General features: G+C 40.1%; 1 protein-coding gene across 9 annotated transcripts in view; it reads left to right on the top strand.

Annotated features, from left to right (window-relative positions):
• The window catches only part of Erc2 (ELKS/RAB6-interacting/CAST family member 2), an 893871-nt gene that overhangs the window by 421319 nt on the left and 453179 nt on the right, over positions 1 to 19373 (top strand). For 7 of the 9 annotated variants that reach the window (XR_009057130.1, XR_009057128.1, XR_009057129.1 and 4 more), the window contains 3 exons: positions 2213 to 2353; positions 5893 to 6033; positions 10116 to 10151. Coding sequence is in view for 6 of the 9 variants with exons in the window: in XM_057769470.1 (XP_057625453.1) it covers positions 2213 to 2353; positions 5893 to 6033; positions 10116 to 10151 (318 nt within the window). In the remaining 3 variants the exon portion in view is untranslated. The remainder of the gene's footprint in view (positions 1 to 2212; positions 2354 to 5892; positions 6034 to 10115; positions 10152 to 19373) is intronic. The other 2 variants (XM_057769474.1, XM_057769473.1) reach the window with 1 other exon arrangement.

The raw sequence follows: 19373 nt of genomic DNA, 5'->3' as shown, positions 1-19373 counted from the left end.
CAGTTATTGCAGGCAAAGGTCAGAAGGCCTGGCAATCTGAAGTTGTTAAAAAGTTCTGAGAGGTTTACCGTGCACTGTGGCCATGTCTTCCTTTGTGGATCCCATGAGCATCTAGTTACTTATCACTTGCATTTGCAGATTAAAATAGAACCATAACTGGGACCGAGAAGAAACAGATATGCCTAATTAATAGACCTATTTGCTCTGGGCCACCCACTGTTCTAATGTACTTTACTTAGTAGGCTTTAAAGATTGCAAGGTAACCATAGCCATTTTTCTCCTCAAATCGTTTAATATATACACTATTATCACTGAAGCACAGTTGTCTCCTTGGGGATCTTAAATCACAGGCTAATATTCAGGCACATTAAACACATTCTTTTCATTAAACACATATGACAGCCCCTGGCATGAAGTGAGTTCTCAATACAGGAGCTATCTGCATTTTTCTCAAAGTAAACCTGAGTTCTGGAGTACCCAGTGTTTGTCAAGAGACCACTGGGAGAAACAGAAGATGAAAACCCAAACAATACCAACAACAACCTATATCCAGACACACTGGAAGAGCCGTACCACTGATAGGCTTGTCTTTCTCTCACATTTTCTTCATTGGTTCAGTCTATATCCACAATAAGCTGGGTCACCTTGGATGGGCAGATAGTCTCTCTGCGCTCTAAGAGGCCTCGCTTCTGCCCTGTCAGCGATTATGCTGCTTGCACCCTTGAGGTTGTGATAATGACGATGAGAAAGGCCCGTGACAGCTCCTGGCACAGGATAAGCTCCAGTCCCAGGGATATCTGCATTTTGCTTAAACAAAACCTGAGTTCTAGAGTTCCCAGTGGTTGTAAATAAGCCATTGAAAGAAGCACATGGCCACTCACAACAAACACCAAACCAAACGAAACCACAAACAAAAATAAAACCAAGCAAACAAACAGACCCTACAATGATGCAAGGCTTCTTTCTGTCTCGCATTCTCTTTGTTGTTCAGTCTCAGGCTCCTTACTGCCCAATAGTCCTCTGCGTGGGCTGAGACGAATCTTCAGGAACTGATGCTTCATGATAAATGAAGCCAAGGAAGCAGGGTTTAGATCAGAAAGCCCACTGCTCTTCTCCTCTCTGTGCAGGGAGTTTGGAACAGAGCCTTCTGGCTGAACCTCCTCATCTAGATGTGTCCTTGGCATTTCCCAGATACTGGGGCTGAAGATCAGCCCATAGCTTGACCATTGGTAGTCTATCCTGTTGTTATTAAAGAGAAACACTTTGGGTGCCATAATTTCTCTCTTGACTGGTTTTACTTTTCAATCAGTTGAGATATATTTTTGTGCCACAGTGTAAGCTTCAGCAAAAGCTTTACCAGTAGTATTCATAGTAGGAGCCGTAGGAGTGTTGTCAGTATAGTCTCTTCTTGGGAGAGGCCTCAGTCAGTAAAGTGCTTCCTATACAGCTGTGCAGACTTGACTTCAACATCTAGTAACCCCCCCGCCCCAGTCCCTTCTAGGGATAGAGAGGCCTCAGTCAGTAAAGCACTTTCTACCTTTCTACACAACTGTACAGACCTGACTTCACCATCTAGTGCCCCCTAAAACAGCGGGGCGTGGCAGCTTGCACCTTTAATCCTAGCACTGTGGAGACGACAAGAGGAGAATCATTGTAGATAGCTGGTCGAACTACGTAAGTCAGCGAGTTTCAGGTTCCATGACAGACCCTGTCTCAACAGATGAGGTAGAAAGTGACCAAAGAACATAGCAGATGTCAGAATTTCTATGCCCATGTATCAGCCTGTACATATGTCTATCTGCATACATTAGCATGTATGCACTCCTCACACATACAGCCATATGCACATGCACACAAACACACACACATACACAAATAAATACACAGATACGTACACATATACACACTCAGACACACGCACATGCACACACATACACACATAAACACACAAAGATACATACACACACACACACACACACATTCCTTTCTCACCCTGTAATGCTAAATTGAATTAACAAGTCGAAAGTGATCGCATATTGATTTTATTTTACAAATACATGTACACACACATATATCCAGTGCTGAAGTTTCCATGTTGATTATTATGGAGAATCGTTTAGATTAATTGTCTCATATTTTCTTTTGCAGTATGCTCTGGTATGCATGCTGGTGAATTTTCAGCCCTGTGCTCTTTTTTTCTTTTGCCTCTCAGGAGAGAATAATAGAGCGTTTGAAAGAGCAAAGGGAGAGAGATGACCGGGAGAGACTAGAAGAGATAGAATCCTTTCGAAAGGAGAACAAAGACCTCAAAGAAAAGGTCAATGCTTTACAGGCTGAACTCACGGAGAAAGAGGTGAGTCTGGGAAAATGAAGGTACCACATGCACAGTTCTCCAAATGCTGTTTTTGCTGAAGTTGATTTCATTAATGGTCTCTGGGGACATACAGTGTAGTGTGAAGACTTGGGGAACATGGGGACCGTCCTCTCAGAAGGCTGCCTTAGTTCCAGGGAAGAGAGTTCCAGTGTCTTCCTTCATCAGAGATGTCTTTGGGCATCTTTACCACTCAGCCGGCTGGGCAGTGTGGCCTCTAGAAGCAGTTTTCTTGTGTTTTACTTTACCAACTCTTACTTGTATGGCTTAGAGAAGCTTTTTTTTTAGGTCCCTTTATCTTTTGCTTGAACACCAGTTAGTATAACAATAACAACAATGATAATAACAACTCCTCTTTACTTGTTAAATGCTTTTTGAGTATTTTGAATTGATTTGCGGTTCTCAAATGAACCACCCAATATTGCCTGGTTAGAAAACATGACCGTGAAGACAAATTTCTCGGCTAGATATAGCTGCTCTTCTGGAATTGTTTTTTTATGGTACAATAAATTATTTAAAGCCATTTCGCACTGTAGCAAAGCTGAATACAGAATATAAATCCCATCTCTGTTTTTACAGTAAGACAATGTATTATAAAGAACTTTCCTGCTTGGAGATTCCAGAGCAGTTGTTTGGGGCTGCAGTCTCCATGCTCCAGAGGATACCTATAACATATTCAGTATTCTTGAGCATACTTTTATGGAGATGTGGATGAAGCAGTTATGTAACTTATTTGCCCACTGTCCTTATCCTCAGCTGTCCCTGCCACAGTGATTTCTGTCTGCCAGACGTGCACACTCTGCAGGATGGCTCAAGCCCCTTTGTCTTGCTGGGTCTTCCTAGTCCATGGCAGCATCTCTCATCTTTCCAGAGCTACTCCATCCCTAATGTGTTTATAAATCTACACAATTTACAGTCCTCCCTAAATAGGGACTTGAGCTTTGATGCAAGAAGAGTTTTGACGGAACCAGAACCCAGTCTCTTGTCCCTAAAATGGATGCTTCCTAGATCTTTAGAAAGGAGACTGTTTCTTTGACTCCGCATTGCACTGCCAGTTCTGACTGGATGACTCTGTTTTTGCATGTGACAGAAGCACACTAGCTTTGTCTCATTTATAAGATTTCTCACTGTTGGGACTTGGAACTGCCGTTTGAGGGTTTGCATCTTAAAATCAATGCATTCACTGCTAGTGGAAAAAAGACCTCGGCAAGGTGGCAAGCTTCAGGTGGAACTGGTTTTGTAAGCAGTGCTAGCCATGTCTGAGCATCAGTCACGTAGGCAGTGCTAGCCATGGTTGGCGTCAGTCACATGAACAATGCTAGCCATCATTGAGCATCAGTCAAGTGGGCAGTGCTATCCATGGCTGAGCATTAGTCACGTGGGCAGTGCTAGACATGATTGAGCATCAGTTACATGAGCAGTGCTAGCCATGTCTGAGCATCAGTCACATGAGCAGTGCTAGCCATGTTTGAGCATCAGTCCACATGAGCAGTGCTAGCCATGTCTGAGCATCAGTCACATGGGCAGTGCTTGACATGACTGAACATCGTCAGTCACGTGGACAGTGCTAGCCGTGATTAAGCATCAGTCACGTGGGCAATGCTAACCATGATTGAGCATCAGTCACATGAGCAGTGCTAGCCATGTCTGAGCATCAGTCACGTGGGCAGTGCTAGCCATGTCTGAGCATCAGTCACGTGGGCAGTGCTAGCCATGTCTGAGCATCAGTCACGTGGGCAGTGCTAGCCATGTCTGAGCATCAGTCACGTGGGCAGTGCTAGCCATGTCTAAGCATCAGTCACGTGGGCAGTGCTAGCCATGATTAGCATCAGTCACATGGGCAATGGCAGAAACCTTTCCAGATCCTGTCAAATGTGCTTGGCATTGCTACTTGGCAAGACATGTTCTGTCAAAGAAAACAACCAAGGAAACAAAACCAAAAATCAAACCAAACCAAAACGAAACCAGGCCCAGATTAGTAAATTTAACTAAATTAAGGGACTCGCTGAAATGGTTTCTAATCTAAGGGAGGGTGGACAAGCCCAAAGCATGTCATGTGACTACCTGGAGGAGTTAGGCTGCTGCTGTAACCACCTGGGACAAAGTCTGAAGGTTTGCTCCTTAAGGCCTTTTTTCAAAGGGTGGATCAAGCCCACCCAGAGGACCGAGGATAATCTTCTTAAAACCTAAACCCAGCTGATTATAGGCGTTAGTCGTGTCTGAAACTGTCTTCACAACACCTAGATTAATAACTAGGAGCCACAGTGTAGCCAAAATAAAGCTGACTGTCACAACTGACAATTTATACTTTTAAAAAGAACAACGTAGAATTGCAGTTCGCAGGGAAGTTACTGTTTACTTTGGGTGATAATATGTCTTCACTGTGACAAAATAACTGGATTATAAGGGCCTCCATTTTTTGTAGAAGTGAAATCAGAGTTGTAGACCCAAGTTTGAGACTTGAATCTGCCTTTAATGGCTGAGTGATCTCGGACAAGACTAACAGCGGATGTGAGCGCCAGCTTGCTGTCTTGAAAAATGAGTGCTACTCACCTGTCCTTCCAAACGTGCGTGGGAATTTCCTGCCGGGTAATGATGGCCTCCGTCATGAAGGGCAGTCGGAACTCAGGACATGGTCTTGTATAGTGTTAGGCAGCATCGTGTCCTAAAAGAACACTGTGTACTCCCCGTCTTCCTTGATATTGCAATGTTGATATAAGCACAGAAGTGGCACATTTTGGTCAGTAGTGGTTGTTAGCTGTTTCGTGTTTGGTAATAAACATTGCCCCTACAGGTAGCAAAAACTATGTTCAGATATATGCTCAAGTATTTATTTCTCTGGATTTTGCAATTCAGACTATATGGAAACTCTAGGATTCTGAGCATGTTGATAACTGAGCACTATTGGCAGTTCTATATCTGCTAGGAGATTGACCATTCATTGATTCTGGAGTCTACTTTATCCTAGAATTTCAAATACCTTTATCTTTGATTCGTTAGAAGATATTTGAAAAATTAGTCGTGTGTTTCTGCTAAAGAGGAGTTCGATAAAATGTAGCAGGATGTTTTACATTTGATTTACCCTTGGGAAAGAAGCATCAAAGTCAGCGTGTTTTGTTTTGTTTTGTTTTGTTTTGTTGTTTTTTCATATCTCTCTCAGCATGTGCACAGCTTACTTATAATAAATACGAATGGAGAGTTCAGGGCGTGTGTTTGCAGAGGCGATGCTGAAAGATCACCCTAGGACCATGATCTTTAACATGACTTTGAGATGTGAAAACTGCCCTGATTGACCACACCATTTAGTCACATTTGATTCTACTGCGATGAAAGTCTGTTCTGTCGTGTAAGCTGGCCAACTTTCCTTCCCTGGCGAGAGCCCACTGTTAACTACTTTAGTAAAACTTACCCCGTCTGCTGAATGCGTACTTTACTGCGATGTGAGGAACCAGTGAATTTGTACTGATGCTCTTGCTGGAAAAATCCTGATGTTTTCCTTACAAGCATTCTCCTCCTTTCAGTCCAGTTTAATCGACCTCAAAGAACACGCGTCTTCATTAGCTTCTGCGGGACTGAAGAGGGACTCCAAATTAAAATCTCTAGAAATAGCCATCGAACAAAAGAAGGAGGAGTGTAGCAAATTGGAAGCACAGCTTAAAAAGGTAAGTGTAGTCTAAGCGTAGATGGGCTCCTTGGTGAATTTATAAAATGGCTAGAGGAGAGACCTTTTTCAAAATAAACAAACTCCTTATCATGGGTTATCTGCTGATAAAAGAAACATTTAAGTTGATTCCTGAGACATCTGAATCAAATCTGTTTGTAAATATGAAAACCTATCTTAATTTTGCTGTCAAAAGAAAACTTGAAAAGGAGAAAATAGAGAAATGAAAAAGAATAAAAACTAGCCACTATTCTCCGGGGGTCTAAACCCTCTGAAAAAGTGGAGGAGGATCTTCTCAGCAAAGGGAAGAATCCAGACATTGCTTCATATTCTGATAAAACTTTATAGTTTCAGATGCAGATCAATTTTTGTGAAACAACTGGGCAAGGATGTTTCTGGCAACACTGAGTCTCTAGATGCTCACTAAAGTGGTCAACCCCCTAGTGCGTCTGTAGAACGATGGTTTATATTGAATTAGTAATGGTTTACTGTCTAAGGAAGCTTGTTATATCCACAAGTCTTTGGAAAAGAAAGCAGGGTCTTTCCATTGTGGCATCCACTTGTTTGCTCCAACCTGAACACTTTTGTGGAGTGCATTTCCAGTCATGCATTGTTCCTCTGAGTCTTTCCCTATGTTGTGTGGTTCGTCTGCACTCATTGTTCATAGAAAACTCATAATGTTCTTAAGTCTTTTGTCCCCCTTGACAACTAATAAACTTAGAAGAGATAAGAATCTAAATATATAATAAAACATATAATAAGGTTTGATTGTGATTCATAGCACACTAGAATAGTGATTTGTTAACTACAGTTACGAAGACAGATGGCATGGATGGCCAGAGATGTGAACAATGTTTGTCTCTACACAAGAATTATTTTGAATGCTTAATATTTAAATACTATATTTTCTACGAACTTATGCAAACTAAAACTGAAATGTGACTATTCCACACTTACCACGTAGGAACTTTAGAAAGCCACCATATGAAATTGCACACTAAGAAAGTCCCCTCACTAAGACTCAGAAGCAGCATTGAGCATGGCTGTAGAGATGACTGGTGGGTAAAGTGATCAGCTCCTATCCCCAGTTCCCATGGAAGAAAAACAGGCATGGTGTGTGTACTCCTGTACTCCTACTCCAGGCCAGCAGAGATGAGTAAATCTCCAGACTCTTCAGCTTCCCAATTTACTTAATTGGTGGGCTCCAGGTTATTAAGAGATATTATGTCAAGAAACAAAAGGTGGAGGAGCAGCTGAGGGAGACACTTGATGTTTATCTCTGCTTGAGACATGTCTGCACTGGTGCATACAGCCATGTACACATGCACACACCACCCACACACAGAGGCATGGAAAAATAAAGGCATTCTTAATATCTCCCTTATTTTAAGTAGTATTTAGTTAAGCAGAAATCTGGACTAGTAAATGAAAAAGTTTAAATTACTCATCTGAAGGTATTTAGATAGCTTTTTATACATTTTGTATGTGAACTATTTTCTAAGTATTTACATTGTGCTCTATAATACCCTATGCTTTTTATTTACTAAGAGAGCTCAGTGGTGATAAAACATGCTCTCCCACAACACTATAGCGAAGGGAAGTGGCTGCTGTACCATCTTACCTCACCCATGACGTACTGAGTAGGAGAATCTCAGACACACCCAGAGCCTGGAAGGCACCTGCATCAACTCTGCTGGGCTGTCACGGAGACCAAGGCTCCGCACTGGGATAGCTGTGCATGTGCGCTTGGTGTCTGCCCTTTGTATAGTTCAGCATTGGTCTTTGAAATCCTCTAGGAACAAAGAGAAGCAGTCCACATGTTGTTGCTGGAGTTTCCACGTCCATGCTTGATTCTTGACTGAATCTGCATCTTCGCAGTTGAGCCTGCTTTGCTTAGGTTCCTCTGGGGTTTGCCCAGCAGGTCACTCACTGGCAACATAGCTTTTTCCCAGACTCCCAATTGGCACCATTTACTGACATTCACAGTCCAAGTCCTGTAACATTTTGGTGTGGTATTTGATGACATTTTAGTTTTCTACACTGTCACCGGGACTAATCTCACCGTAAGGGAATTATATAATTCATGAAAATAAAACTTATTTCTGAGTACTTACATAAGCTTTACTTGGTTTAGTGAACTTAAAAAGGTTATGATAACCTAAATATTTTATGTCTCACCTGTAGATGCCAGATTGTTCATTTGGCTCTCCAGTACTGACTTAACTTTAGGGTTGAAGTGGTTTTTGTTTTTGTTTTCTTCAGTAGTCTCTAGTTTCTGCTGATGGTTTCATTAATACCTCAAGTATCCATCACCTTAGAGAGAAAGGAGGTTTCTATGAAATACTTGAAAACACAAGCGTACAGTGTATGAATGTACATATGGACACATTCTTTCCTCAAAGAAAAAAACAACTCTAAAAGCTTAAAAGAGGGCCTTCAGCACCTTTTAGATGAAAAGATTTGTGACTTGTGGGTTAAATAGATTTACTAAACGAAAGCTGAAAATATAATTATTTTGTATCATAAATATACCATGGACTTTCCCCAATAGTATTTTGCTCAAGATTTGTGATGGTCCAGGTCCTTTCTGTTCATAAAATCCATATAAGACTATACATTAGTAGTATATAGTTGAAAAGAAACTTTTTCTGCCAGCAACAATGGAATCCACTTTGGGATTTAGCTTTTTATCCTACTAATAATGCATGACTGAAGTAAGCTATTTTTTACATACAAATTTGTGGAGGAGTTTGCATACATAGTCATTTTTAACACTTTTCATGTAGGGTTTATGATTCTTTCAAATATTTTAGGATAAAAGTGCTTCTGTGCAGACAAGGGATTATGTGAATTCTATCTGAAACTCTTAGAAATGACAATCAGATGCTCATGTGTGAGGAAATCCTACTGATTTTAGTGAGTTCATTGAACAATGCTAACCAGCTAAGGCATAATTACTGGTGTGCATGATAATTAAATCTATCCGCCAATGTTAGTTATCCAGGGAGTGAGAAGAACCTAATTATTGATGTATGGATTGCATCGTTTATTGAATGATTTTTTTTGAGGTTCAAGCTGTAGAGGTTAGCTGACCTGTGTCTTTAGGAACTCCTGAGAAGACACAGACCCCCCAAGTGCCATGCCTTCTGCTCCTTTCAGTTTTTGCTTTAGGAGACTTTTCTTAAAAAGAATGCTAACTAGCCTCTAGTTGAAGAAACAGGTGTCCTGTCTTCAAAGGAGTGTCTCAGCCTAGTACCAATTAATAGTTACCCTCGTATTGCACCTCCGAGACCTCTATCTTGAGCCTCAAATTAATGTGTAGATATTTAATCAACGTAAGTCGAGAACACTATTTACAGTAATATTTCTGACATCTAACTATGCACAAATTTAACAGGAGCCTATATATACTCTAAAGCTCTTGGAACGTTACAGGCTATCTTTCAGAACGGAGACAGGAGAAATTGGTAATAGGCAACACTGTGTTGTTGTTCCCTTTCCTTCTTTTCCAGACTTGAATTTTCTTTTGCTCCTTTAAATCAGTGTGGTGTTGCCCTGCTTTCTGATGTGTCCTTACTGTTAGCCTGCTGCTTCCTAACCTCCATTTAATGTAGACACCAGATAGAAACTGTAGGCTTCTGGTACTACCAGAGAAGAGCTATAAATTCAATGATAAGATTTAATTAATCTTTTATTATTATCATCTTTGAAGTTCAGGTAATAAATTGTGGGCTTGGCCAGAAGCACTCCTTCTGATTCATTGTTGGAGGCCAGCACTTCATGTGTCATCAGAAGTGGACAGTTTTCTTTATTTCATGGGCATTTAACTCGAGAGAGGGAAAGGAACACAAACCTTAAATTTCTTGTTTCAGCTATTCTTTTCTAGGAGCCAAAGTCAACATTTGTATTCCCCTAGAGCCTTTCACTTCCACTGTGGAATGTTTAGAAACTGAAATCATTTCTTTTTTGAAGACCAGCTCGTCTGTGCGAGCCCTGGGTTTGCTGAGCTAATAATGCTGTTTTTCTGGGTCTCTCCTTCTTTCCCTGTCTGCGCTGCAATGCCTCCCCACCTTTGCCATGTAGCAAGCTGAGCAGTTGTTCAATCAGATGTACAACCCAGTAAGTCATTTCCAAAAGTTCCCGCTGTAACATATCAAAGCATGAGGATCCACTGAGCCCACGTGACAGTGTGCCACGCTGGGGAATTGTCCAAAATGAAATCAGGCCCTTCCCATTTCCACTCTGTCAACAGAAATGATCTGCACTGATCCAGTGCCATTTCTTTCAAAAATTTAAAAACCGAGAGACAAAGGAAATTTGGCCAGCTCTGATATCACCTTCTTCCCAACTTCAACTCTCAGACTACAAAACAAAACAAATCAGCCGAGGATGCAGGCTTATAGAACTGAGATGCTTCAAGCACAGGCTTCCCTGAGCCACAGGGATAGCATTTGCAGAGCAGCCAGCAGCTCGTGTGCGCTGCATCTCTGAACTGCGTGTTAAGCTGGCTTTAGCTTTAAAATCTGGGCTGTGCTCATGGGGACCGATACATGCCCAACAATAATAAAAAGTCAGCAGCCCTAATACAGTCTGCTAGTAACACACCGTAGCAATTCTGAATTTAGTTTAATGAAGTCTGAAAGGCAGGTAACCAGTTCAAAATTAATAAAATAGTTCGGATGTCACCACTAGTTCTTTATTCTAATGACATTCGTGCAAAACATGTGTTTCTCTAGTTTGTTTAGGAAGGAAGGAAGGAAGGAAGGAAGGAAGGAAGGAAGGAAGGAAGGAAGGAAGGAAGAAAGGGAAGACTTTGTCTTGTCACCAGACTGCCTTACAGGCAGGTGTACTGAATGGAGGTGACTAGGATGTGTCACCTGTCGAGTGTGACCAGCAATGCCCTCTAATTATCTTCAAGTTGTCAATCCCCATCACAGATAAAAGAAATACCATGCGTCAAGGAAGCAATTCAGTCAACACAGTTTTATTTGTTAAGCATGCTCCGCCTGCCTACAGGGTGATGGGCAAGATGCCTATATGTGTTTAATAAATTCTACCTGGACCCTTCTTTTTACCCAACAAATATATTTTCAGACACAATCCCCAATGCCCTGCCAGAACATCCCCCATATGAATTTTAGCAGAGTAGCAAAAACAAATGGACAAGCTGCCCAAGTTTTCTTCCCCTTAACATTTGAATAGAAGTAGTGATAGGTTGATCAAGACAGTGGAGAGGTGAAGAAAGATGCTCCCACCAAAATCAGAATATCTAGAAGCTTGAAGAATCACCCTAATAAAAATGCATGTTTTCTTGTGAATGTTTCTAGAACAATTTTTTTAAATTACAAGTTAGGGACAAGAAGAGAATGCAATTGGTCGTGCTTTGTGTATCTGAGACATAGAGGGATTGCTGTATTTTATAGCTGGGATATGATCAGACAGGAGCTGGAGTTCACTAGTCCTTGTCAGAGTAGGTAGCATCAAAAACGAAATGACTTAATAACATGGCATCCTCATCTTCCCCTTAACCTTCCACCCAGGGCCAGACCTCTGCTATTCGAAAGAAACTCTGTGGGCTTTCCAGTGACTAATTCAAAGTCTTAGACTGGTGTTCTTCCCCAGATTAGTTAAACTACCCAAATGGTTTGGCATCCGGGGAATAGAGTCAGCTCTATTAACTCCCCCTGTCTGCAGGTATTCTCAGGATCCAGTTCTTTTTTGGTCTCATAGGGATGTGGATTGATGGGTTTTCAACCCTTAATAGCTTGAAAAAATGACTGAGTTTCTCCTAGTTTAAAAAATAATATATTATATGTCCTTGGGATTGAAAGAGTAAAGAAGGATATCAGAGATGATAAAAAGAGCAAGAGGATAGCTCATGAGAATGTAGGCAGGAGGAATGTGCATGTGTGTACATTTTCTTGCTAGGAAATGTGTGGAGGAGGCTACTCTTTTTCATCACTCCCTCTTCTTTCCCTGTCTTTTTCCCTCCCTCTTCCTCCCTCCTTCCCTTCCTTCCCTTTATCTTCCTTTTTTTTCTTACATTATACCCTTCTTTTCACCAAGTGTACCAAAAATATTTTGTAGCAAAAATCCATGAGAGTCTAGGAAAGGTTCTGAAGAATTTATTTAGATGTATGATAGGGGTGAACACTCACAGATGCAGGACAGCTTAGACACCTGCTGTGGGAAGACTACCACCAGCAAGCTGCGTGCTCCACTCCTACCATTCATGCAAGCTTGAGAGCAAGAAAATGAGAGCCCCTTTCTCCTTAGTTGTCATGTAGCAGACAAGACCACACCCTAGAGCTTGCTGTTCCAAGTCACTTGCTAAATGGATCAAAATCCCTTGACACTCCTCTTTTTGTCTAAATAAGAAGGTTCTAACCCTAATACCAATATATATATATATATATATATATATATATATATATATATAATTGATAAGTATTATTCAGAAGGAAAAATGGTTAATAATATAACACAAAAATGCAGCTACAACCAAGTAGAACAACATCAAGCAAGAAACACATACTAAATGTCCAGGTTATAGGCAATCAGCAAGTAAGAGGATAGTAACTGTGACCATCTAGTCTTCAACCCCATCAAAGATCTGGGAAAAAATATTGTATTACCTGTGTAAGCAAGAAATGCAAGCAAGTGATTTCCAAAAGATGTAAGAAATGACAAAAACAGTTGGTTGCCTGAACAATCACCCAAAGTCTCTCTGCAATATTGGGGCAACCAACTTTGGCTATGGGTCTAGAATATCTGACAGACCATTTCTGAAGCAGGAAAATTTGAAAGACTGTCCTACTTTGTCTTGGCAAGGTTCAGCAGTTGCTTTTCCTTGTGTCCTGCTTATCCAGGTTAGACAGTGTACTTACTGTCAGAAGTAAGGGCAAGGTCAGTTCTTTGCCCAATAGGTCAGTTTAGCCAAGAAGAAAACAAGCTCCACATGGAGTATCTTCAGTGTCCATCATTCTCTTGGGAGTAGATCAGTGCTGCCAGGAGTAGTTGTGTCTCATGTCAACAGAATTCTAAACTATTGAAACATTTAAATACAATATTCAGTAGATCTTTGAATTGTTTGAAGAATATCCATCAGTGTGTAGTATATCTTTGTTAATCTCAAGGGCATAACTAACATAACTGTAAGGATGACAAATATGAGTGACTATTAACATGCAATTTTCTAAAAAAGAAAACAAACTACCTTTTTTCATTTTACGTACCAATCCCATTTCCCACTCCCTCCCTTACTCCCATTCCCTGTACCTACCCCTCCACCCTACCTTACTCAGAGAGGGTAAGGCACATTAATTTCGGGAAAGTCCATGACTCTCCATACTATATATAGGAAGAGCAAGGTATCCATACAAAGAGAATAGGTTTCAAAAAGCCAGTACAAGCACCAGGGATAAATTCTGGTGCCACTGCCAGTGGCCCCACAGTCTTCCCCACCCATACAACTGTCACTTACATTCAGAGGGACTAGTTTGGACCCTGTTTGTCTGGAGTTGGTGAGCTCCCATAAGCTTGCGTAAACTGTTTCCGTGGGTGTCCCTTTCATGATCTTGACTTCTTTGTTCATATTCTCATTCCTCCCACTCTTCAACTAGACTTTGGGAGCATAATACAGTGCTCTGATGTGGGTCTCTGCCTCTGTTTCCATTAGTTGTTGGATGAAGGTTCCATGGTAATTTTTAAGATATTCATCAGTCTGACTACATGGCAAGGACAGTTTGGCACCCTCTCCACTATTGCTTAGGGTCTTAGCTGGGATCATCCTTGTGGATTCCTGGGAATTTTTCTAGTACCACATTTCTTGCTAGCCCCATAATGGCTCCCTCAATCAAAATATCTCTTTCCTCTCTCTCATCTCTAACCTTCCTTCATCTCCACTATCTCATTCCCTCAAGTTCGCCTCCTCTTTCCCCTTCTCCCTTCATCTTCCTCTTGTGTCCTCCTTATTCCTCCTACCCCCATGCTTCCAAATTTGTCAGGTCATCTTGTCTATTTGCCCTTTCCAGGTGGATCACTGTAAGTTTTTCTTAGGATTCATCTTGTTACTTAGCTTCTCTAGGATCGTGAACTATAGGCTCAATATTCTTTGCTTTACACCTAGTATTCACTTATGCATGAATACATACCATGTTCATCTTTCTTGATCTGAGTTACCTCACTCAGAATTTTTTTAATTCCATCCACTTGCATGTAAATTTTAAGATGTCATTTTTTTTGTTTTTTGTTTTTTATTTTTTGTTTTTTTCCCCAATGAGTAGTACTCTAATGTGTAAGCATGCCACATTTTCTTTATCTATTTATCTATAGTTGAGGGGCTTCTAGGTTCTTTCCAGGTTATGGCTACTACAAATAATGGTGCTATGAACATAGTTGTACAGATAGATGTCCTTGTAGATGATTGAACATATTTTGGGTATATGCCCAAGAGTGGCTGGGTCCTGAGATAGATTGATCCCCAAATTTCTGAGAAACCACTATCCTGATTTCCAAAGTGGTTGTACAAGTTTGCATTCCCACCAGCAATGGAGTAGTGTTCCCCTTACCCCACATCCATTCTAGCAGAAGCTATCTTTGGTGTTTTTTGATCTTAGCCATTCTGTCTGGTGTAAGATGGTATTTCAGATTGTTTTGATTTGAATTTCCCTGATGGCTAAGGATGTTGAACATTTTTCTACATGTCTTTTGGTCATTTGAGATTCTTCTGTTGAGAATTCTCCGTTTTTAAATTGGGTTATTTGGAATTTTAATGTCTAAGTTTTTGAGTTCTTTATATATTTTGGAGATCACTCCACTGTCTTATGTGTGGTTGGTGATTATCTTTTCCCATTCAGTAGGTTGCTTTTTTTGTCTTATTGACTGAATTCTTTGCTTTATAGAAGCTTCTTAGTTTCAGAAAGTCCCATTTATTTATTGTTGCTCTCAGTGTCTATGCTACTTGGGCTATATTTAGGAAGTAGTTTCCTGTGCCCATGTATTCAAATATACTTCCCACTTTTTCTTCTATCAGGTTCAATGTGGTCAGATTTATATTGAGGTCTTTAACCCATTTGGACTTGAGTTTTGTGTGTGGCGATAGATATGGATCTATTTTCATTCTTCTGCATGTTGACATCCAGTTTTACCAGCACCATTTGTTGGATATGCTTTCTTTTTTCCATTATATATTTTTAGCTTCTTTGTCAAAAATCAGGTGTTCATAGGTGTGTGGATTAATATCTGGGTATTGAATCAATTCCATTGGTCAACCTGTCTGTTTTTATTACAATTTCAAGCTGTTTTAATTACTGTAGCTCTATAATGAGCTTGGTGTCAAGGATGGTGATGCCTCTGGAAATTCCTTAATTGTACAGTGTTGTTTTGACTATCCTGGGTTTTTTGTTTTTCCATATGAAGTTGAGTATTGTTCTTTCAAGGTCTGTGAAGAATTGTGTTGGAATTTTGATGGGCATTGCATTGAATCTATAGATTGATTTGGTTGGATTGCCATTTTTACTATGTTGATCCTATCTACCAAGAGCATGGGAGATCTTTCTATTTTCTGGAATTTTCTTCAGTTTCTTTCTTCAAAGATTTAAAGTTCCTGTCGAATATAGGTCTTTCACTTCTTTAGCTAGTGTTACCCCAATTTTTGTTGTTGTTGTTTGTGGTTATTGTGAAGGGTGATATTTCTCTGATTTCTTTCTCAGTTTCTTTATCATTTGAATATAGGAGGGTTAATGATTTTTTTAGTTGATCTTGTGTCCTGCCATATTACTGAAGGTATTTATCAGCTATAGAAGTTCCCTGGTAGAGTTTTTGGGATCATGTATGTATACTATCATATCATCTGCAAATAACAAAAGTTTACAATTTGAATCCTCTTGATCTCCTTTTGTTGTCTTATTGCTCTAGTCAGAATATTAAGAACTATGTTGAATAGATATGAAGAGAGTGGACAGCCTTGTCTTGTTCCTGATTTTAGTGGGATTGGTTTGAGTTTCTCTCTATTTAATTTGATGTTGGCTGTTGGCTTACTGTATATTGCTTTTCATTATTTTTAGATATGTTCTTTGTATCCCTGATCTCTCTAAGGCCTTTGTTATAAAGGGATGTCGATTTTTGTCGAATGCTTTTTCAGCATCTAATAAGATGATCATATGTTTTTTTCTTTCAGTTTATATATATGATTAATTTCATTGATAGATTTTCATATATTGAACCATCCTTGCATCTCTGGGTTGAAGCTGACTTGATCATAGTGGATAATTTTTTTTGATATGTTCTGGGATTCAATTTGGCAGTATTTTATTGAGTATTTTTGCATCTATGTTTATGAGTGAGATTGGTCTGTAATTCTCTTTCTTCGTTGAATCTTTGTGTGGTTTTGGCATCAGGGTAACTGTAGCCTCATAGAAAGAGTTTGGCAATGTTACTTCTTTTTACATTTTGTGGAACACTTTGAAGAGTATAGGAATTAGCTTCTTCTTTGAAGTTCTGGTAGAATTCTGCACTGAAACCTTCTGGCCCTGGGCTTTTTGGTTGGGGGGTTTTGACGACAGCTTTTATTTCCTTGAAGGTTATAGGTCTATTTAAATTGCTCATCTGGTTTTGATTTAGTTTTGGTATGTGGTACCTATCCAGAAAATTGTCCATTTCTTTTACATTTTCCAATTTTGTGGAGTACAGATTTTTGTAGTATGACCTAATGATTCTCAATATTTCCTCAGTGTCTGTTGTTATGTCCCTCTTTTCATTTCTGAGTTTGTTAATTTGGGTGTTCTCTCTCTGCTGTTTGATTAGTTTGGATAAGGGTTTGTCTATCTTGTTGATTTTCTCATAGAACATGTTTTGTTTCATTGATTCTTTGTATCGTTTTCTTTGTTTCTATTTTATTGATTTCAGCCCTCAGTTATTTCCTGTCTTTTACTCCTCCTGGGTGAGTCTGTTTCTTTTTGTTCTAGAACTTTCCAGTTGTGCTGTTAAATCACTAGTGTGAGCTTTCTCTACTTTCCTTATGTGGGGAGTTAGTACGATGAACTTTCCTCTTAGCACTGCTTTCATAGTGTCCCATAGGTTTGAGTAAGTTGTGCCTTCATCTTTGTTGACTTTTAGAAAGTCTTTCTTTATTTTTTTTCGTTGACCCAGGGGTGGTTTAGTATAGCACTGTTTAATTTCCATGTGTTTGTGGGCTTTCTGAAATTAGTGTTGCTGTTGAATTTTAATTTTAAACCATGATGATCTGATAAGATACAGGTGGTTACTCCATTTTTTTGTAACTGTTGAGGTTTGCTTTGTTACTGAGTATGTGATCAATTTTAGAGAAGGTTCCATGAGGTGCTGAGAAGAAGGTCTATTCTTTTGTGTTTGGGTAGAATGTTCTGTAAATTCTGTTAATTCCATTTGAGACATGATATCTGTTAGTTCTCTTATTTCTCCGAGACTTCATTTTGATGGATTGTTCCTGTTATGAGTTTGAAGTATTCTTCTCCATCTTATTTGATTGATGTTAGTTTGACATATCTTTTGTTCGATATTAGGACAGTTGCACCTGCTTATTCTTAGGTCCATTTGATTGGGAAATATTTTCTTAATCCTTTGCTCTGAGGTAATGTCAGTCTTTGAGATTTAGGTGTGTTTCTTGTATACAGCAGAAGGCTGGATCCTGCTTTTGTATCCATTCTCTTAGCCTGTGTCTTTTTATAGGTGCATTGATATTAAGAGATATTAATGACCAGCTATTTTTCAGTGGTAGTGTATGTGTTTCTCTTCTTTGGGTTTTGTTGGTATGAGGTTATCTGTTGCCTGTGTTTTTGTAGGTGCAGTTATCTTTCTTGGGTTGGAGTTTTCCTTCTAGTACTTTCTGTAGGGCTGTATTTGGGGATAGGTATTGTTTTTTTTTTTCATTTACAAATGTAATTTTTTTTTATTCTTTTTTAATTAAAATTTCCACCTGCTCCCCGTTTCCCATTTCCCTCCCCTCCTCCCAAATATTGCCCGCTCCCCCCACTTCCCTCCCCCTATCCCCACTCCTCTTCTCCTCCCCCCACTCCATTCCCCCTCCCTCTCGATACTGAAGAGCAGTCCAAATTCCCTGCCCTGCGGGAAGACCAAGGTCCTTCAATCTATGTCCAGAAAGGTGAGCGTCCAAACAGGCTAAGCTCCCACAAAGCCAGTTCATGTATTAGGATCGAAACCTAGTGCCATTGTCCTTGGCTTCTCATCAGTCTTCATTGACCGCCATGCTCAGAGAGTCTGGAATCAACCCATGCTTATTCAGTCCCAGACCAGCTGGCCTTGGTGGGCTCCCAATAAATAAGTTCCACTGTCACAGTGGGTGGGTGCATCCCTCGTGGTCCTGATTTTTTGCTCATGTTCTCCCTCCTTCTGCTCCTCATTTGGACCTTAAGAGCTCAGACCGTTGCTCCAAATTGAGACTCTGTCTCTACCTCGATCCATCGCCAGATGAAGGTTCTAAGGTGATATGCAAGATATTCATCAGTATAGGATAGGGTCATTTCAGGTTCCCTCTCCTTAGTTGCCCAAGGTACCAGCTGGGGACATATTCCTGGACACCTGCGAACCCCTCAAGAGTCAAGTCTCTTGCCAACCCTAAGATGGCTCCCTTAGATAGGATATATACTTCGCTGCTCCCGTATCCATCCTTCCTATATCCCAACCATCCCAATCCCCCGAGCTCCTCCCATCCTCCCCTTCTCATATTTCTCATCCCATTTCCCCTTTGCCCCATGCCACCTCACCCGCAAGTTCCCAGTTTTTGCCCTGCAATCTTGTCTACTTCCCCCTCTCCATGCGGATGACTATATGATTTTCTTTGGGTTCACTTTCTTATTTAACTTCTATAGGATCACACATTATATGCTTAATGTCTTTTATTTATGGCTAGAAACCGATTATGAGTGAGTTTAAATATGATTTTGTCATGGAATATTTTGTTTTATCCATTGATGTTGATTGAAACCTTTGTCTGTGCTTGTATTCATGGTCTCTTAGTGTCTGCAGCATATCTGCTCAGGTTCTGGCTTTCATGGTTTCCATTGAGAAGTCAGGCACAATTCTGATAGGTCTACCCTTATATGTTACTTGACCTTTTTCCTTTGCAGCTCTTAATATTCTTTATTTATTTTATATGTTTTGTGTTTTGATTATTTTATGGCAAGGGAATTTTTTTGATCCAATTTATTTGGTGTTCTGTAAGCTTCTTGTACCTTCATAGAAATATACTTCTTTAGGTTGGGAAAAATTTCTTCTATGATTTTGTTGAATTATATTTCCTGTGTTTTCGAGCTGAAGTTCTTGTCCTTCTTCTATCCCTAT

Source organism: Chionomys nivalis, chromosome 5, assembly GCF_950005125.1.
Source record: "Chionomys nivalis chromosome 5, mChiNiv1.1, whole genome shotgun sequence".
Lineage (NCBI taxonomy): Eukaryota > Metazoa > Chordata > Mammalia > Rodentia > Cricetidae > Chionomys > Chionomys nivalis.
Note: the sequence above shows the minus strand (reverse complement) of the source record. Positions and strands in the feature narration are given on the sequence as shown.